General features: G+C 39.0%; 2 protein-coding genes across 2 annotated transcripts; one reads left to right on the top strand and one right to left on the bottom strand.

The window, feature by feature from the left end:
- The first annotated feature begins 239 nt into the window (after window positions 1–239).
- Window positions 240–1,237, top strand: LOC129725315 (holotricin-3-like). The gene is made up of 2 exons (XM_055680951.1): window positions 240–297; window positions 557–1,237. The coding sequence occupies exons 1-2, from the start codon at window positions 289–291 to the stop codon at window positions 854–856; spliced, it is 309 nt and encodes a 102-aa protein (XP_055536926.1). The 5' UTR covers window positions 240–288; the 3' UTR covers window positions 857–1,237.
- LOC129725313 (toll-like receptor 13) lies at window positions 1,176–20,060 on the bottom strand. The gene is made up of 5 exons (XM_055680950.1): window positions 19,508–20,060; window positions 3,458–3,587; window positions 1,956–3,400; window positions 1,766–1,893; window positions 1,176–1,537 (listed from the first exon to the last, which is right to left on the bottom strand). The coding sequence occupies exons 1-5, from the start codon at window positions 19,895–19,897 to the stop codon at window positions 1,348–1,350; spliced, it is 2,283 nt and encodes a 760-aa protein (XP_055536925.1). The 5' UTR covers window positions 19,898–20,060; the 3' UTR covers window positions 1,176–1,347.
- Window positions 20,061–21,104: the final 1,044 nt, after the last annotated feature.

Genomic DNA, 21,104 nt, shown 5'->3' with positions numbered 1-21,104 from the left:
GACGAAGTAATTTTTGTTCAGTAAATATTTTGCAGATGCACGTACTAACTTTGAGTCCAAATAAAGGTTTTAGAAGGAAAATTTTTTTATTAACCTAGAGATACTCTACACCGTACATTCCCCATTTGGTGAATTAACTTTGTCGTTTTTAGAAAGAAGAGAAATTTTCTTACACCTATGAAGTGTCACAAATATAAATCCAGGAATTTGCAGATACCTATGTAGTCCTCCGGTAGACTCAGAAGAGAATACACATTGATCTGGATCATCACAGTGAACTTTACCGATATGACTAAGGTGAGTCATTGAAGTGTTAAATGGTAATAATTACTTTCGTGCATACCCCCGCAGCGAGAATTCTTAGTAAACTACTATTTGGTAAACACGAAAGACAAATTGATTGTGATGAAGATTTATCATGAATTGCGCAGAAAATAGGTGAAGTTTATATAGTCTAACTTTTTCTAACAGCTTTCAAGTCAAATTCGCGTGTACAAAGATGACATATTACAAACAAATATTTTGAATAAAAAATATATTATTTTGTTTATTTTAGATATTCGTACTTCTGTTCATCCTTCTGATCGGAGTTGTTCTCGCCAAACCCCGTGGCGGTGGAGGCGGTGGTGGTGGTGGACACGGTGGAGGATTCGGTGGCGGTTTTGGAGGAGGACGTGGCGGAGGGTTCGGTGGAGGACGTGGCGGTGGATTCGGAGGAGGACGAGGTGGAGGATTTGGGTATGGTGGGCGTGGAGGATACGGCTACGGTTTCGGTGGCCGACCTGGTATCTATGGAGGAGGTTTCATTCCTCCTTATTTTTACCGCAGGCAAGGATGGGGCGGCTACGGATTTTGATATGTTATCTATTATGACACAGGTGAAATGTTTTATTATGTGATATTCTTTTTACAATTAAATCGAATCATTTCACTGCGGGTTAGAGTCTTATGATAATCAATGATTTTCGTAGCTATTATCTATTATAGCGTTATGCCATTTCTTCGAAATAATTGATTTGAATTCATTTGTGCTCGTTTTTTTACTATTAAATATTTATAAAATTAGAATAAGTTTGAACTAATGTCACAATTTAATTGTGATCATCCAAAGTTTGTTCCTCAATTTCGGACGTCAGATGAAAATATTTTCGCCACCCAAACAACGCAAAACGTCATATGAGCCACTTTGTCACAATTTATTGTAATATATTGTAAAGATAAATGAGATCCGTTGAAAATGTACCGCGCATATTAAAATTTATTTATCAAATGCCATATTTTAAATATTATTTCATCTTTAACTACTACAACTACTTTGCTACCCATCTAAACGACTTCATCCATGGGCTAACGCTTCGATGTCGTCAAAGCTCTACGCAAGCGTTTCCAGAAAAGCTCTTGCTCTTGCGCTCGCTCTCGCGGCCACTTGATGTAAGTTTTCGTTTTCATCAAGTAGCTAAGCGTTTTCGGGCACTTGCGCTTAGGGATGTCCTCTAGCAGCACTAATATCAGCTCGTCACGTCGTGTCTCCAGTAAGCTGAAAAAGTTAGAATGTTGTCAGTTGATCTTAAGATTTGTTTGAGAGATGAACGTAGTTGGATTTGTCTCGCAGTTTTACTTGTTTTAATCAGTAGTTTATGGAATCGGAGGTGAAAGATCTTAGTCCTAAGAAGAGCAAAACTATTCACAAACAGTTTATATCATTATTTTATACATATTTTATTATTTTGCGAAAGTCATAATTTATTTCGCACAAGAAACTTACCGATGCTGGGCTAGGTGCATCTCAAACTGACACCATCGACTTTGGAGAAAGCTCTCCGAAACAATCAACATCAGGCATCGGGATCGATCCATACAGGATATGATATTTTCCAAGATACTGTACCCCACCTACAACGTGAAAAATAATTTCAAATACAATCACAAGCATCACGCTACACAGTGCAACCTACCTCGAAATCTCTTTCGTGTAAACATACTGATACAAAACTGTCCTGCTCCAGCATAGGCAACATTCTATCGAGCACCCAGAAACGATCATTTTCACTATAACTGACAAATACGTCATAGTTGTACATTGATTCCTCTATCAGCGAACTTTTGTCCAAGTACAACTGATCGTCATTGAAAAAACTCAATATTGCAGAGTTCTTGAACATAACACAAAAATATTTTATATAAAACCAATACCAGTAAATAAAAAAAGTAATTCCCATAAGCAGCACGAACAAAAAACTAACGACAATGTAGATTACGAGGTAGTCTTCGATGATATCTTCTAAATACTCTTGCTCTTCCTCACCGGTATTTATATAGTTATCTTCATCTTCATGTGCGCATACCGTTAACTCATATGGGTTGACTTTAACTCTAGTTGTATAATCCATACATCGATAGTCCTCATCTTTAAAGTCAAGCAAATTTACATGCGTAACTAAAAACTCAACCGGGAGAGTATAATTACTGTCTATGGTACCATTTTTCTCTAGCACCAGCACAGACGAGTTTCCAGCTGCCACCTGCATGAGGTAAACATAGTTGCAGCTACACTTCAGTGAGTTTCCACCAATCGCCAAGTATTTGAGATCCTCGAAATCTCTCAGCATAGCGCTAGTGGTCGCCATTAGGTTGTTGTACCGTAAACTAACAAAGTTTAATTTAAGATTTTGCGAAAACATTTCATTTGGCCAAGACTGCACGAAGTTGAAGTTCATATCTAGAACTTCCAAGTTTGGTAAATCATTAAACGGAGCCTCAATCAGTGATGTCACCAGGTTGCCTCTCAAATTCAGCACCCGGAGTTTGTGCAATCCTTGCAACCAATCCAACCGATGAATCTCACTGTCCCTGAAATACAGCACTTCCAAGCTGTCTCTCAACAGAGTCAAACTGCCCTTGTTGAGCGTTCGACCTCCTCCGATGTATCCAGACAGATCCAACATCTTGATGCTTCTCATCAGAAAGAGATGATCGAGAAGCGTCGGTAATTCCATTAGACAATAGCTAGCGTATTCCAAACGTGTCCCCAGCGAACTCAACGCTATGAATGCTTTCAGCTCTAACTTGGTGTATGATAAATCCAAGAAGCGTAGCTTCACCAGAGGCTCGAAAACGTTTGGATCCATATCCATGCCGGCGATCAACTTCATGAACGGGTTCTCAGCACGCAATTCCTCCTCCCGATCGGTGTTGTTCATATGGGACAAATCTAGATGAGTCAGTTTAGATAACCGATTGAACAGTGGCTCAGGTAATTTCGAGATGTAGTTGTACGCCAGAAAAAGATACTGCAATTTGGGAACATCGTTAAAAAAATCCGTCGGAAAATTCCGTAACCGACAGTCGCGCATGTCCAGCGAGACCAGCGCTGGAAGACTGGGTAGTTTGGGACGAGTCTCTGAAACAGACAGAAAGTAAGTCGCGGGTGTCGATACTGGTGTCTTACAATGCTTACCAAGTTTTAGTGTGAAATCCGCCAGTGGATTCCCCACTAGAGATAGATACTCAAGGCTTGAGAAAAGTTTCAAAGTGCTGACGGGGAGGAGCGTAAGCTGGTTAAATCCAAGTGCCAGATAGCGTATGTTCTGGAAGAAAATAATTATAATATTTTGATTTAACCCATATTATTATTTGGTTTTCTAAGGTTTTTAGGGAACTAATACAAAATCATATTCTTTTCTCCTGAAAAACAATTAACATTCCATCGTTGTCATGTGCCCATTTCTTTTAATTACCAAATAAATGGATGTGTTCTCGAACGCGTAGATCAGATCAGCGATCTTGGAGTTTTGTTGGATCATAAGCTCACTTTCAATCAACATTATACTGCTGTCATATCCAAAGCCTCGAAACAACTTGGTTTCATCACCAAAATTGCTCGAGACTTTACAGATCCATACTGCTTGAAAGCATTGTATTGTGCATTAGTTCGGCCAATCCTTGAAAATGCCTGCATCATCTGGAATCCTTATAACCTGTACTGGAAAAACAGAATAGAACGCGTTCAACGAAGGTTTGTTCGTATCGCTCTGAGACATTTACCCTGGAGTAGACCCAATAATCTTCCCTGCTACGAAGACCGTTGTAAGCTGTTGGATTTGGATACACTGGAGAGTCGGCGAAAGATTCAACAAGCTACCTTCATAGCCAAGCTGCTGAACAATGAACTTGATGCCCCGGTTTTGCTTTTTCACCTTGATTTTCGAGCACCAAGTAGACTGCTTCGTTCGTCAAACTTACTGACAACTAGGTCTCATCGGACCTTGTACGGCTTTTTTGAACCACTGACGTCATGCATCCGTACCTTCTCGTTGGTCGAAGATTTATTCGATTTCGGAAATGTTTCCTCACGTGCTTTTGGCAAAATAATCTCAAGGTCTGGGATGTTGCAATAGTTTTAGATTTAAGATTTTCATGTAGATAATATCAAAATTGTCAGATGAATCGACCAAAATACAAATACAAATACAAATACAAAAAGGGCTAACAAAATTTAAAGTAAAAGTTTCGAAAAATGCCAAATTGTGGACATCGAAAGAGATTTGTACTAAAGTCAAACTCTTAACGAACTAAAACCGGATGCTCGTGTGTCAAGATTTAACTCAAGAACAGATCAACGAATTGGAAAAACTCTTTTTGTGTTGTTCTGCATCAGGTTTATATCGTCTTGCTCTGTGTTAGGCGGAAGGCAGCAGATTCTATCTAAAAAGCGTCGTTGTCACGGCGGTTGCCAAGTAAACAAAAGCGTGGGGAATTAGATTGAACTGTCAGATTGCCTATTAAGCAGCGTACCGGGCAACGCCGCCTTTTGGTAGCAACCGTGGTGCTTTGACGTATCTTTACACTCCCAACTAATAGTAGGGGAGAGTGGTAATCGTGGTGATACTTTCGGTGTTGTTTGTAGAGTTATTGTTTTTAAGGTGAAACGGGGTACCATCCAGGCATCATTGCATTTTTGTTGATAGTAGATACCAAATATAATATAGTTACACAGAATCTTTATTAAAAACATTAACATATTGCTCACATCACCTGCTCTTAAGAACGGGCTTGGTAATCTGATGGAAACACTGAAAACAACACATCAAAAATTAAAAAAACATCTACTTCCGGTAATCACATAAACAATTTGAAGCCCTGCTCTCTAAATGCTCGCGTAGCCTACTGATGAAATTAGGCACTTACTGACAACAAGGACGCCCAGTTTGCTACACGCAATCGGGTCCTAAAGCTATACCAGTTATTATATATCATTTGAAAAAGCCGCGTTTTCAGAGCAAAACGTGATTTTTAAAAAATGTTTATCGTTTTCCTTCGATTTTTAAATGAATAATAAAAAACTGCTCGAAAGGTCTTAGATGACGTTTCGCCCATGTACGGTATAAGAGAGAACTGTCATTTAAGGCATTTCGAGCAGTTTTTTATTCATCATTTAAAAATCGAAGGAAAACGATAAACATTCTTTAGAAATCACGTTTTGCTCAGAAAATTGCACTCTTCCAGCTGATATATAAAAATCAGAAAACCGTTTAAAACTTTAGGACCCCATTGAGCTTAAAACAGAAGAAAGCAAAAAAAACGTGATTTCGCGACGCGCTGCACTTTAAAAGCAAGTTTGACCCCATTTCGACAGATTTTTCGCGAAAATTAGCTAAGATCGCGATCTTAATCAGTGTACAAAGAAAATTGAGTGGTTCCGCGACTCGTACGTGTGGGTTTTTGTGGAAAATAACCTAGTGGCATCCGGCGTAAAAATATAAACAACAGCGAGAGAGAAAAAACAAACTCCTGCTGGAACTGTCCTACAGTACGGTCGCATTTTACCAACAGCTCGAGGCTAAGTCTTAGACTACCGAGAGATATTAAAATTTTGTTTTTCGCTTTCAACAGGCAATCTTTTCAAAAGACTACCTGTTGAAAGTCAAAGTAATAAATTTGTTTTGACGTTGGACTAACGTCTATATCGAAGTTAGGCACCTGAATTTGAAAATCTAGTAATTCAACCGGGGAAAACCAGGGGAAAGTGGTCAGGTTTTGAGCGCTTTTATATCAGTCATTTCTTTTCAGAATTTCGAGGTTTTGGCATCAACCGATCAGAAATTCTTTTACGGTTGAATTTATGTAACAAAAATAACCTATTGTTCGAGATACACTATTGAAAAATTGATAAATCACATCGATTGTCTAAATCATACCGAGCAACCAATCACCACCTCTCTTCACAAGCACAGTCGACACTAACGGATACAACCGATCTGACTTTGTAAACAGTCTCACAGCTTTCAACCAATAACGAGCTCGCTTTCGGTAGCTGCAACAGGTGTTTCAACACCGTTTTAAAATGCTTCTTTTATCATTACCACTGAACAGATTCTAAACACCAATGGCTTGATTGATAGGGGAAATATTGCGCAAGATTGTCATATAATAATTTAAATATGTTTTCGATACTAAACTAGTTAAAAGTTGTGTTAAAAGTCGTGCACATTCAACCAATCACGAGCTCGCTTCTTGTTTGCCCGCGGATGGATTTTTGCTTTGGGCTATATAATAGCCTGTGTCGTCTCATAGCAGTCATCAGTTAACAAGTGAAAGGCCACCAGGCCGGTCTTGTATAATCAGCAGCGGTGGCTGATTCCAGCGGCCAAACTGAGCTGCAGCAGAACCAGAGCGGGGGTATCAGGCAGCAGCGGCGGAGATAGTGGGAAGCTGCATTTCTTCATTCAGTTCGGTGCTCCTTCGATCTGAGTTGGACCCCACCAGCGGTAATCCAATTCAGATATCGTTGGGTGAAAACGTTGGGTGTGTGTGCAGTGTGCACATATAGCGTATGTGCATCTGTATTGCTATGACATTTGCGATGATAGGGATGGCGCTGTTGCGTGTGTATGGCTAGCTATAGCGTGTGTAAGACACTAGCATGTGTAGCATATTATGGCTATTGCGTGTATATCTTCAGCGTGTGTACGGATAGTTATAGCTTGTGTGTGGATAGCTGCTGCGTGTGTAATGATTAGTTATAGCGTATGTATGGATAGTAATAGCACATGGTTGGATAGCTTATGCGTGTGTATAGATAGTTGTATCGGATGTATGGAAAGGAATAGCGTGTGTATGGATAGCTATAGCTACAGCGTGTGTATGAATAGTTTTAACGCGTGTTTAGATAGTTATAGCATGTGTGTGAATAACCATAGCGGGTGTTTATCGAAGATTATTATTGTCATTGAAAATATTAAAACGTCTTAACGAACACAGTTGTGAATTTGATTTTACAGCAGCGATTTTAACCTCTTCAGCCAGTCTTTATTCATCAAGGAAAAATTACTACCTATGAATAATCAACACTTATTTACTAGAAATTTGATTTAGATCAAAACGGGTTCTTTTGAGTATCATAAGTTATTGGTAAAAAGAGTTGCAAGTTTTCTCAATGAGCATTCATTAAATTTTCGTTTTTGTTTCTCGGTGCGCGGTTTTGATTTTGTTTCTCGCACACAGAGAAAGAAACAAACTTGTCGCTATCGTGAAAAATAACAAAACAATTAGAAATGCTCTAAATCACAACTGAAGAAGTTAAGATATTTTCCTGTCACTCGCCCAAACCTTGATAGCAACTACCGAAAAACGTGTGATTGAGCTCTTGCTATATTGAGTTATTGAACCAAACGTTTTTTTTTTTTTTTCAAATACATGAAGTTATATGCTGGGCTGGAACTAACCTAGCATGAGTTTTATCGATTAAATGTCAAACAATTTTCAAATTTAAAATTTTCGGTTGAATCGTTCTGGGCTCCAATTTCAGATAGTTTCGTAAAGTTTGCTTTTTGCTTAGATAGGAAAATTTTACCAATTCGCTCAATTAAATGATTGTCTTGGTAGTGCAGCAAACAAAGGGTTGATTCGAATATGTATGAAATGACAGCGATTAAATAAAAGATATCCATTCTTTTAGTATATATTATTATTTATAACGTTTTAACGTCTCAGCATCCAGTAATGCACTGTTAGATAAAATTGCAGCAAATACTAGAGTTGCAATTCTCTCTATTATTTGTTTTAATGGAATATACTTTTGGAATATACTACTTTTTAAAGTTAACGAGTGTTTAGTGAATTAATTTGGTTTGAGATATTTCTACTTAAATTCTATAGTGAAGTGAAAGTGTAGTGAAGTTGTCCAGTTATTCCTGGAAAAAATAAAAAAGCTCGCTTTGATGCGGCATCAAGGAAACGTGAGGCATCTCCTCCAAGTGACACTGAAATTTCGACTAACAGGTATGATATTCTTTCTTCTGTTGGGGATCTACAATTCCAAACTTCTCATACTGAGCATAAAGCCGTTATGAAGAAGATTAAAGTTCCACCTATTGTGGTATTTGTAGCAAACTTTAAAGCATTTCGATCAGAACTTTCATCATTTCTATCGAATGTGAAAGTTAATTTTCAAATTGGTCGCCAAGGCGAAATTCGTATTTTGGCCGAATCTTTTGATGGCCATAAACATCTTATACAGTATTTGACTGAAAAGATGTATAAATTTTACTCTTTTGATGCCAAAAACGAGAGACCGTTTAAGGCTGTATTGAAAGGTCTCTCAAATGATCAAAGTATTGATGAAATCAAAGATTGTTTGTCAGAATCACTTGGTTTTGCCCCCAACCAAGTAATTTTGATGAAACGAAAGGCAAATGCCAAAATTTTTCAAAATGGAATACACCAGGAAAATTACTTAGTACATTTTGATCGCACCAAAGTACATAATTTAAAATGTTTGGAAAAAGCACGTGTTTCATTCAACGTGCGAATAAAGTGGGAACATTTCAAGAGACAAGGAGGAATCCATAGTCTTACGCAATGTCGGAATTGTCAAGCCTATGGTCATGGAACTCGAAACTGCCATATGGCTGTAAAATGTATGATTTGTGGTGACACTAGTCACACGAAAGATATCTGCCCCGTGAGAGAGATCACTAATAGTTTCAAATGTGTAAATTGTGGGGGAAATCACAAATCTAATTCCTTTAATTGTCCTGTAAGGTCAAAAATTATTGCTTCTAGACAACGTAGGAATTCTAAACAACCTGTTGTTGTTGTTGTACTGTTCAGGCATCACCAGCACTTTCATTAGCAGGTGTGTCTGTAGGTAATAATTTAAATTCAGATAACAAATTTCAGAAAAATAATCCTGTTCAGGCCACCAGGCTGTTCATATGCCAGTGTCCTTTCAGGTATTATTTCAAATTCAAACAGTAACAAACCATTCGTGTTTGGTGCTGAAAAGTCAGCTAGTATTGATTTAGGTAATCCAACTCCCGAAAAGATTGAATACCTACAACAATCCATGCTGCAGCTAATGTCCGTTTGGTTGAACTGTAACTCGATGTACGAGGCTGTTCAAGAAGGTATAAAATTTACAACTAATATTGTTATAAAATTGAAATTCAGCAATGATTTTAAATAATGCTGTAAATTTTCTAAATTGGAATGCTCGCTCTTTAAAAGCGAAAGAGGATGAATTTTTCAATTTTTTAACAGTCCACGATGTGCATATTGCAGTTGTGACTGAAACGCTTTTAAAGCCAAATATTAAACTAAAAAAGAACCCAAATTATATGCTTCATAGGTTTGATAGAATTGATGCTGCCGGTGGTGGAGTTGCAATAGTTATCCACCGTCGAATAAAACATCGTGTTTTACCCCATCTTGAAACCAAAGTTATCGAGAGTTTGGGAATTGAAATTGAAACAAGTATTGGCATTTTATTTATAGCCGCAGTGTATTTGCCTTTTCAATGCACTGGTGAGCGAAAAAATTATTTCAAGGGAGATTTGCAAAAAATCACAAGAAATAAATCTAAATTTTTAATCATCGGTGATTTTAATGCGAAACATCGATCTTGGAATAATGCTCAAAGCAATTCCAATGGAAAAATATTGTTTAATGATTGCTCGGCTGGATTTTATTCAGTTTTATTTCCAAATGGTCCTACATGTTATTCTTCTATTAGGAATCCATCTACAATTGATTTGGTACTAACAAATCAAAGCCATTCATGCAGTGATTTATTTACTCATGCTGACTTTGATTCTGATCATCTTCCCATAACATTTTCTATTTCCCATGAAACTATTTTAAATCCCACTAAATCTGTGTTAAATTATCACAAGACTAATTGGGATAGATATCGTTCTACGATCGAGGAAAATTTGAATGATGATATTATTTTACAAAATAGTGCTGACATTGACAGAGCATTAGAAAATTTTAGCAGCTTAATACTCAATGCCCGGAAATTATCAGTTCCTAAGGCAAGAGTGAAATTTAATGCACCAATTATTGACAGTGAACTTCAACTTCTTATACGTTTGAAGAACATACGGAGACGTCAATACCAAAGACCTCGTGATCCTGCTTTGAAAATTATTTTCCAAGAATTACAAAAGGAAATTAAACATAGATTCACTCTCTTGCGAAATGAGAATTTCATGAGAGAAGTTGAACAACTAAAACCTTATTCAAAACCTTTCTGGAAGCTTTCGAAGGTTCTTAAGAAACCCTCGAAGCCCATTCCAGTCCTCAAAGATGGTAATTGCATTTTTCTAACGAATGAACAAAAATCTCAAAAACTTGCTCAGCAGTTTGAGAGTGTTCATAACTCCAATTTGAACGTAGTAAGTCCTATTGAAAATGAAGTAAACCAAAAGTATGTTCCGATCACCACCCAAGAATTTTCTTTCCGAAGAGGTATTGGAGACAAACTTGAATGAGGTGCGAACCATTCTCAAAAAATTCAAAAACATGAAAGCACCAGGAGATGATGGGATTTTCTATATCCTCATCAAAAGACTTCTCGGAAACTCTTTAAATTTTTTGGTAAAAATTTTTAACAGATGCTTTGCACTAGCACATTTTCCTACGAAATGGAAAAATGCCAAAGTCACTCCAATTTTAAAACCCGAAAAGAATCCAGCTGAGGCATCAAGTTATCGACCAATTAGTTTACTTTCCTCTATTAGCAAACTTTTTGAAAGAATAATTCTTAATAGAATGTTAACACATATTAATGAGAACTCAATTTTTGCAAATGAGCAGTTTGATTTTCGCCATTCCACTACTCATCAGTTACTTAGAGTAACAAATATGATTCGAACTAATAAATCTGAAGGCTATTCGACTGGAGCTGCTCTTCTAGATATAGAAAAGGCATTCGACAGTGTTTGGCATAAAGGTTTAATAGCTAAAATGTCAAATTTCAGTTTTCCGCTTTACCTCACAAAAATGATACAATGTTATTTAACTGACCGCACTCTCCAGGTTAACTATCTAAATGGTAAATCTAATAGATTGCCTGTTAGAGCTGGTGTGCCTCAGGGGAGTATCTTGGGCCCAATCTTATATAACATTTTTACTTCTGATCTTCCTGATATACCACCAGGTTGTGAGAAATCTCTGTTTTGTGACGATACAAGTATTTCCGCAAAAGGAAAAAGCCATCGTGTTATATGCAGTCGGCTTCAAAAAAGTTTAGATATATTTTCTTCATACTTACAAAAATGGAAGATTTCCCCTAATGCTTCAAAAACACAGTTAATTATTTTTCCTCATAAGCCAAGAGTTTTATTTCTCAAACCCACCCATAACCACGTTATTAAGATGAACGGTGTGGTCTTAAATTGGTCTGATCAATTTAAATACTTAGGGCTAATTTATGATAAGAATCTTACTTTCAAGGAGCACATTGAAAATATCCAGTCAAAGTGCAATAAGTATATCAAATGTTTATATCCTCTTATCAACAGGAATTCTAGACTTTGTCTCAAGAATAAACTGTTAATTTACAAACAAATATTTAGACCAGCAATGTTATATGCAGTTCCAATCTGGACAAGTTGTTGTGCAACCAGGAAGAAGACACTTCAAAGGATTCAGAATAAACTTTTGAAAATGATTTTGAAGCGTCCTCCCTGGTTTAGCACGAACGAGCTACATAGGCTCACTAATGTAGAAACATTAGAAAATATGTCAAGCCAAATTATCAACAAATTCCGATAAATATCGTTGCAATCCTCAATTGCAACGATTAGCTCACTTTATAGTCAGTAAGATAGTTTTAAGTTTATTTTAAGTTTATTTTAAGTTTCGTTTTATTCCTTTTATTCCTTTTTTTTTCTTGACAAGTAGGTTTAACAATTTTCCTACAATTACATTATCTTAACTGCTAAAGCTAATAACATTCAATAATACGAAAAAGCGTACAAATATATATAATAGTGTTGAAATGTCACCATTTGTGGCAGAACACACAATACTAATTCTGAATAGATATTTTAGTACATAAATAAATCATTTACAAACTCCCCCCCTATATAAAAAAAGGTTTTTCGGTAAAACCTAATGTGTAAATTGATCAAATTAGGTACTCTGGTGCTGGTTTAGCAGTTTGATAATAAATAATTGCGGGTTCACCGAATAATCAACGATATTTTTAAGGCATTTTTGAAATGCTGTAGTATGCTGCAGGAAGCCATCGGTCCCACTATACTAGGAATCCATTCCGTTTCACGTTAAACAGCGCACCGAGCCACACCATCATTTGATAGCGACCGTTGGTGCTTTGAGGAATCTTCGAACGCCCAAGCATCAGCAGGGGTGAGTGGTAATCGTGGTTTTGATTTTCGGAGTTGTTTGTTATGTTATTGTTTTTTGAGCATCAAGTACCTATGTTATGGTTCCGAATGTCGTAGTGATCCCCAAGAGCTTAATACACTTCTCACATTGTTCAATGTGAGTTTCCATATACACAGCCTAGCTGCGAGGAATCGGACGGGTCACAAGTTGTGAATAGCAAAATGGCCTCCAGATATGAAGAGTAGGTGCGAATACAATGAATTAGCACCCCCGAACAAGCAGCAGAAGTTAGTAACGGCTGGGAGATGCGTATTAGCGTACATTGTCTTCCCAAACGATTCCTAAAAGGCGAGCCGACGCCGCTATAAGCGTTGCACCCGAGCCTTTGGCATCCCTATACCAAGTAACAATGAACAATGAACTCATGTCCTGGGTTCAAATTAATTTGTGCCCGCTGTCAGCAGCAAGATTAGGATGTATGAAAAGAAGCGGTGATATGCTATCTTGTTTTTACATATGTTGAGATACAAGCCCTTGAAACATGGTGTGATGCCAAAGGGGTGGTTGCAGCCGAAAAAAACCGGTATGTCTGATCTCCAGGAGGAGCGGTCCAAACAGCATCTAATTCGAAGCAAGCAGCATAGTATGAAATGCTGTATCCCGCCAGCTATTAGCTAAGATGGCAGCCCTAAGCTCTCCTAATCGCAAATAACGAAATTAGAAATCAATCGCCAAAGACCTAGACTGTGAACACGACGTAAGGATTGTTTTATTTAGTAATTGGCCGTTTCCTTTTATTCACTGCAGCTCCTCTAGTTGTTGTACCAACTAACCGCTAATGATGTACCGCCAATGACTGTGTTTTAATCTGAAAGGTTTGTTTACTTAGTGGTGAAAATTTCTTCAGGATTGTCACACGCGTTGAAATCACAACATGGTCAGCACACCTACGTTGAAAACCCAACATGGTCAAGAGGAATGTGAACACCTAGGCTCTTAGTCGACTGTAGAAAAAAAACATTGAAATGAAAACTACGAGCGAAGATCATCAGGGCAGTCCGGAATGATGCTGGGGTTTCCCTCCATGGTTTAACGAAAAGATTCAATGTAGTACTTAGTACAGTTCGTCGAATCTGTATGCGTGAAGGATTACGGTCGTATCATAAACAGTACGCTGAAACAGAATCTGGATGCAAAAACCCGAGCAAGAAAGTACAACGGCTGTATGTTGATGGACGATGAAATATGCGTCAAAATGGACTTTGGGCAAATCCCGGATCGAAAATTTTACCTTGCTAACCGTAAGGGAAATGCTCCAGGTAGGTTCAAATTTGTTTTCGCGGATAAATTCGCCCGCAAGTTGATAATTTGGCAAGCCATCTGTAGCTGTGGAAAGAAGAGAAAAGTTTTCTTCACTGGAGCAACCCTGAATGGACAAGTTTGAAGGAGAAGTGTCTTCAGGATATAGTTTTGCCGTTTATCCAGTTACACGAAGGCCCTGTAAAGTTATGGTTCGATCTTGCTAACTGTCCTACGCTACGCACGTCCTAGCTAATCCTACGCTCAAAAACACCAAAAGCTCGCCGATCGGCCTCTTTCAACATCCATGCTTCATGGCCGTAGAGGGCCACGGGAAGAATTAGTGTTTTGTAGAGTGCAAGTTTAGTACTGGTTTGCAGACTACGGTTACGCAATCCGTAGAAGGCCCCGTTTCCAGCTGCTATCCGCCTTTTTATCTCACGGCTAACCTCGTTGTCACATGTCACTAATGTACCCGAGTAAATAAATTTGTCGACTACTTCAAAAGCTTCCCCTTCTCAGCACCAACATCTGTCGGACTACCGCGCTCTCTACCAGCCACCATGTATTTCGTTTTGGCAGAGTTAATGATGAGCCCTATTCTCGCAGCTTCCCTCCTGAGAGGTCCGAAAACCTTTTCCACTGCTCTATAGTTGATATCAATGATGACGATATCGTCCGCAAAACCTAGAAGCATGTGAGACTTCGTAATGATCGTGCCGCTTCTTTGCACGCCAGCCCTCCGTGTAGCACCTTCCAATGCAATTTTGAACAATAAGTTTGCCAGCCCGTCTCCCTGCTTGAAACCATCTAACATCACGAAGGAGCCCGATATCTCACCGGCTATCCTGGTACATGATGTAAAGCCTTCAAGGGTGGCATGTATAAGCCTAATTAATTTTGTTGGGAAACCATGTCCGAGCATAATTCGCCATAACTCATTTCTTTCAACTGTATCGTACGCTGCGCTGAAGTCTACGAACAGATGGTGAGTCTGCAAGTTGAATTCTCGAAATTTATAGAGAATCTGTCACAAGGTGAACATTTGTTCCATGACGGAGCGCCCCTCGAAAACCACATTGGTAATCGCCAACAAAGGTCTACGACAACGGCCTCAGTCTATGAAACAGAATACGGGAGAAAATTTTGTAAACGGTGTTGAGATGCCCCGATAATTACTACAGTCCAGGCGGTGGCCTTTCTTGTAGATCGGGCATATGAGACCCTCCAACCAGTCCGAGGGTAATTCTTCATCGGGCCACACTCTCAGCACGATCCGGTGTGTAGCACGGTACAGATGTTCGCTCCCCACTTGGAGGAGTTCGGATGGAATGCTGTCCTTACCAGCTGCCTTGCAGTTCTTCAGGTCTTTCATTTTCTTCACCTCGTCAATGGATGGTGGGTCCACAGCTTTGCCATCATCCTCAATCACCATCCTGCTCCTTTCGACTACGCTGTTTTCTTCACCATTCAACAGCTGATAGCCACTGGATGTTCAACTGTATCCTCCTTGTCGTCCTGGATTTCAACACGTTGGACAACCGGGCGCGAATCTTGGATACCACGAGATAATGATCCGAGTCAACGTTTGGTCCTCTAAACGACCTCACGTTTGTAACGTCTGAAAAGTGCCGACCATCAATCAGAAGATGGTCGATCTGAGAGCAGGCCTCTCTATTCGGGTGCTTCCAGGTGTGCTTACGTATATTGCGGTGTGCAAAATAAGTGCTACAGATAGTCATACCTCTGGCTGCAGCAAAATTGGCAAGCCTCAGGCCGTTGTCGTTCGTAGTAGAGCAGAGGCTTTCTCTACCAATTACTGGGCGGAAGAAGTTCTCCTGCCCGACCTGCGCATTTGCATCCCCGATGACGATCTTGATGTCTTGTCTTGGCACTCAATATACGTCTTTTCCAGGAACTCACTTCGGGTTTATCGTTGGTCTGTAGGTATGTACACATTTATTAGGCTGTAGTAAGGGAACATACTTGAATGACGTAGCATTTTTTCATGATTTTTAAGCCCCCCCCCCCCTCTCGTAGCATTTGGTCACAAAGCCTAAACCCCCCCTGGAAAAAACGTAGCATTCGAATACCCCCCCCCCCCTCTCCGCTTCTGAAAAAAAAACGTACAGAAATACGTGCAGTCAGGTTTTTTATACGCGGAATTTTTACGAGTTTTTTTTACGCGGATTTTTTTATTAACGCGTTTTTTACGTGGATTTTTGAATTAACGCGGTTTTTTCACGAGGTACGTAATAAAAACCTGACTGAAGTAACATACGTGCAAAAAATACTTGAAAAAAAAACCGTGTCTAATTCAATTTATTTACAACTTATAGACTCGTGACTGCATCTTCTGCTTCGAAGGGTTTGTGTTTTGGTACAGGGAGTAAAGGTGTTTAAAGAACTTAGTATGATCCATGTCTTCAGAAAACACAGAAACTATTCCGGAAATGAACGAGTATTTTGTAATTTTCACTATTAAAAGCAACGATTTTTGTATTCAAAACAGATTGTGTATTTGGAAATCCAAGTGATTGTTTATGTAGCAGAGCTTTTAGAAGATTTCAGAATGCCACAGATAAAAACATTTCGACAAATCTCGCTGCAATACTTTGTGCAATGTTTTAGTGTATTTTTAGAATATATTTTTCCTGCAAAAAAATCAGTCTTTAAAAAAAATGCTACGCCGATTTCACTACAACCCCCCCTCCCCCCTTGTCACAGCTTGTCACAAAATGATGATATCCCTCCTCTCCCCATAAATGCTACGTCATTTAATTGTGGTCCCTAACCGACCGACCGAGTAACCGACCCCCCTTTTCGCTTTCACGTCGCCGCTGTAGTAGATATGGTACTTCAATGAAGTGCCCGCAATAGAATCTACTGCCCGGAACTCGCGTTCTCCCGTTTTCGGCCACCTCACCTGCGCAATAGTAAAGCGTAAATTGAAAAAGCGTGGCAAATCAATCATAATATCACCTGATATGGTGAAGTGGTGGAAAAATGGCCAATACGGTCCATGTTGCCACTGTGCAGAAATTGATGGAAGTATTCAACGAGAAGTTCGAGAATTCATCAGAACAGCGGACAAATCATTTTTCTTTTATTTTTTCCTTGAAGTTTAATAAAAATTGCAGGGTTTTTATAACTTCCTACCAATTTTGTATGTTATTTCCTCATGGAGAAATCGGAAATTGTATGCGGCCAAATTCTAAATGAAAAAAAAAAATTGGAAGACAGCGTACGCCGAGCGCCAGAGTGCCAAAGAGTGACGGACGAGAAGAATTGTGCCAGGAGCCTCGTGCTTACTGCGGCTACGCATCAGAACAGACAGAGATACAGAGAGGCAAAAACTACCGAAAATAGATTCCATCGGAAGAAGTGCAGGCAATAGGAGCAGGTGCTCGCCAGTGCGAAGGACGACTTTGCGAGAAACGACGTACCGGGTAACAGAATCAGATGTATTAATTTCTCTGTGCCGGTGATATGTAATTACAACGACGACCATCTGCTTATGGATAAATCGATGGTTGCAACCAGGTGGAAGGAGAACTTTGAGGCGCTATTGAACGCTACTCACTACTCTCACTACACTACTTTCAATTATGAGCGACGAACAATCTATGGAGTCACCAGAAGGATGATATCCAGGCTGAACTCCAGAAAGTGGGAAATGAGCAGCTGTATCATGTAATCTACCAGATCATAAGGTGCAAAGAAACCGTACGATCATCATTAAATCTTGCATGCTCCTTGGTTTTGCGGAAGACATTGACATCAACTGTATTGAGCGAAGGGCTGAGGAGAAGGCCTTAAAACCTTTTGAAGGAAGCAGCGAGATTGGGATTAACTTTACCAAAACAAAGTACATGGTAGCTGACAGGAAGTGTGGGAGTTCCGGTGGTGTTGGTGCTGAAGTAAAGATTGATGGAGAACGATTTGAAGTAGTTAATAAATTCGTTTATCTGGGTACGCTTGCGACATGTGACAACGATATGAGCCGTGAAGTGAAACGGCGAGTCGCAGCTGCGAAAAGGACCTTTCATCCCGCTAAGGTCCCTTAGTTTGCAAACTCGCACAAAGCTAGCGCTGATCCTCCTGATGATCCTTCACGGAGATGAAGCATGGACACTGAAAAAAGCTAATCAATGAGAGCTCGGAGTTTTTTAGTGCAAAGATCAGCGTTCGATGAACAGTTCGTCGACCAATTCAATTGTGGCGTCATATACTCTCAGTTTTGAGGAAATCTTTGATTTTGTGCCAAATAATCGTGATTTGTAGAAAGTGTTCCTTTTTTCATTTCATAAAAAAACCTTAGTACATATTCGGTTTTTTTTATGAAATGAAAAAAGTAACACTTCCTACAAATCACGATTATCGCATCAAGAGTTAAAAAAAATGCCTTGAATGAAACAACGTGCCGTGATTACCTCCGCGGCTTCAAGAAGGCTAATTTCGATGTTGACAACTGTCCGCGTGAAGGAAGGCTAAAAACCTTCGAAGACGTTGAATTGTAGGAATTGCTTCAAAAAATCCATGCCAAACGCAAGAACACCTTGCTCCGGTATTAGTAGTTACGGTAGTTAGCTACTAAGCCATTTCCAAACAATTGCATGCTGCGAAAATTATTCAAAAACAAGGAACCTGAGTTCACGATTATTCTACTGCATGACAACGCCCGGCTACTGTCGCAGTCCTTAAAACTTACATAGAAACACTCGAATGAGAAGTCCTACCTCACCCGTCATGTTCCATATATATTGCACCATCCGATCCGATTGTTACTTGTTCCAATGATTTTATTTATAAATTTAAAATGGTTATGCAGGAATACAAGGATATTAAAGAGCATAACATTGATGATCAAAACAATATTATTCGATTAGATAGTGCATTATAGTAATCAAGGAAATAACAGATTGGTCATTCTCTTTCTCGGACACAACCATTATAATTTTTAAACGAATAACATTCGTGTCATGCCTTCTTCCATTTGAATATCATTAACCTTGATTGCTACGCCTCATGGAAGAATTTTTAAGTGTTACCAAAGCATGACTATGCGGAAAAATGTAGGGAAACAAAAAAATTTAAAGGTGAAACAGAACAAAATTTGTCGAAATATTAACAGTTGCTGACCTAATTGTTTGAAATGGCATAACTGTCAAAGCTAGCAAAATTGTAGCCTTTCAGAAAAATGTTATTCCATTAGCACCAGGAAGTCAAATGAATTCTAATTTTAAAGAGAAAAAAAATATTATTGCGTCATCTCATATCACTTTCACTTTTGTTTCTAGTTTCCACATGGCGCGGTGGTGGTATAATATTTTCGTTTCACTTCCTTTAAGAATGAATTGAGAGTTCGGAAATTCCGCTTCCATTCTCATTGATAATACATATAATGCACAACCAGCCTTCGCTTTTATATACCCCAATGATAAATCACAATTGTCCATTAAAATTATCTAGTCCCAGCACCTTATCACCGGTATTGTCAAAGAACTCGAAGATAGTGTAAATGAGTTGTACGTTCCGGCGCAAATTTAGCGACATTAAATTTGAAAATACTAACACTGTAATTAGTCAGTTCGTGCAAGCTGTCAACCAACGAAACCAGTCCGCGATCTCCAAGCATCAGATTGGATAAATCCAACGCAACGCTTTCGTTTTTAATTGTGAGTGATCCATTCGGAAACAGCCAGGGCATGTAGTTGTAAGCATTGCCCAACATGCAATCAGGATCCTTTTGCACGTCATTTTTTAACACATTCAGGTGAATATTGTACGGTGCTCCTGGTTCAAGCGGTAAGTAATTATCGTATCCATTGCCACGTTCTTCGACCACTAGACTTTCCGTTATGTTTCTAGGGTCATCCTCAGTAAATCCAACGGGGTTCGCAACCGCGCACCCGAACAGCAACAACACTAGACAGAACGCAGTCGAAATCACTTCAACATCCATACGACGACCGTTCCACAAAGCGTCATCGCTCGTTAAATTATCGCGTCGAACTAACGTTTTCACCTGTTTCGGAACCTGTGGGAGCAACAGTTGCAACAAACAATCAGTGATAACTGATTGATTGCTTATCAACCAGCCGTGATTTCTGCCGTTTTGATTTGAGCGAGCTCTTGACAGCGCCAGGAACTGATTCTTCCACTAAGCGTCTTCAACCGTTATCACTGCGCTGTTAGGCGGCTAATTTTGGGTACCGCAAACAAGAAATGAGCTACGATTCGTCACACCATCTCAATTGCATACAGCTTCTAGGAAAGGCTTTTGCAAAGTTCACGTGATTGATGAAATGTTTATCGCTGCGTCACATGTAAATTTTGGAATCGCTGCATAGATAACAACTAAGGCCCATAGCAATTGAAATGCAATTAATGGTAGACCTAGATTAAACTTGATTTTCCGTATCTCTGTTTTTTATAGAAATCTGTCAGTAATCTGAAAATGATCACGCATTTTAAATTATCTTGTTAAAGCTTCAAAGATAACATTGCAAGTGCGTGGCTGTCTTAAGCATCACATTCCACATTACATATAAAGTTCATTTTGTTCATTTTATCTCTAGGAATCACTACAAATGAAGGTAAACAAATGACGCTATCGCAATCAATCAACGTAATTTTTCCATACGGACGGGGTAAAGTTCGAAAAATCCGGTTCGAAGCTGGATCAGAATACATTTTAAAAAATCCGGTTATTTTTCAGAACAGAACGGGAACAAAACGTTAGCAAAATTTATATTTCCATTCTACACCCCTATTGTGAAACTTACCTAAAGACGACTACCAACTAGATTTCTACCAACTACCAACCACAAGTCGCGCACCTAGAAACTCAAATTACCTTTTTTTCACTATTGCTACAATAATCAAGACAAACGATAGTGAAACGGTTATTTTGTTACAATTTAACTAGAAAAGAACAAATCAAATTTGTCCCACGAATTTGGGTATACCATTTTTGGAAAGTCCCACGCCCTTTTATTGTCGAGGGGACCTCCTTGAGTCCGAAATGTTCAAACATATGAGCCAACATACAGCCACAACAGAGTATCAACCGATGTTGGCTAAGTGGCTGCATTGTTCGACCGTCGCATCGACTGGTTACTTACCTCGTCATGATTTACGATGCTGGCAGATTACACACCGCTTGAGCC

Source organism: Wyeomyia smithii, chromosome 2 (genome assembly GCF_029784165.1).
Source record: "Wyeomyia smithii strain HCP4-BCI-WySm-NY-G18 chromosome 2, ASM2978416v1, whole genome shotgun sequence".
NCBI classification, from domain to species: Eukaryota; Metazoa; Arthropoda; class Insecta; order Diptera; family Culicidae; genus Wyeomyia; species Wyeomyia smithii.
This window is presented reverse-complemented; position numbering and strand designations above follow the sequence as displayed.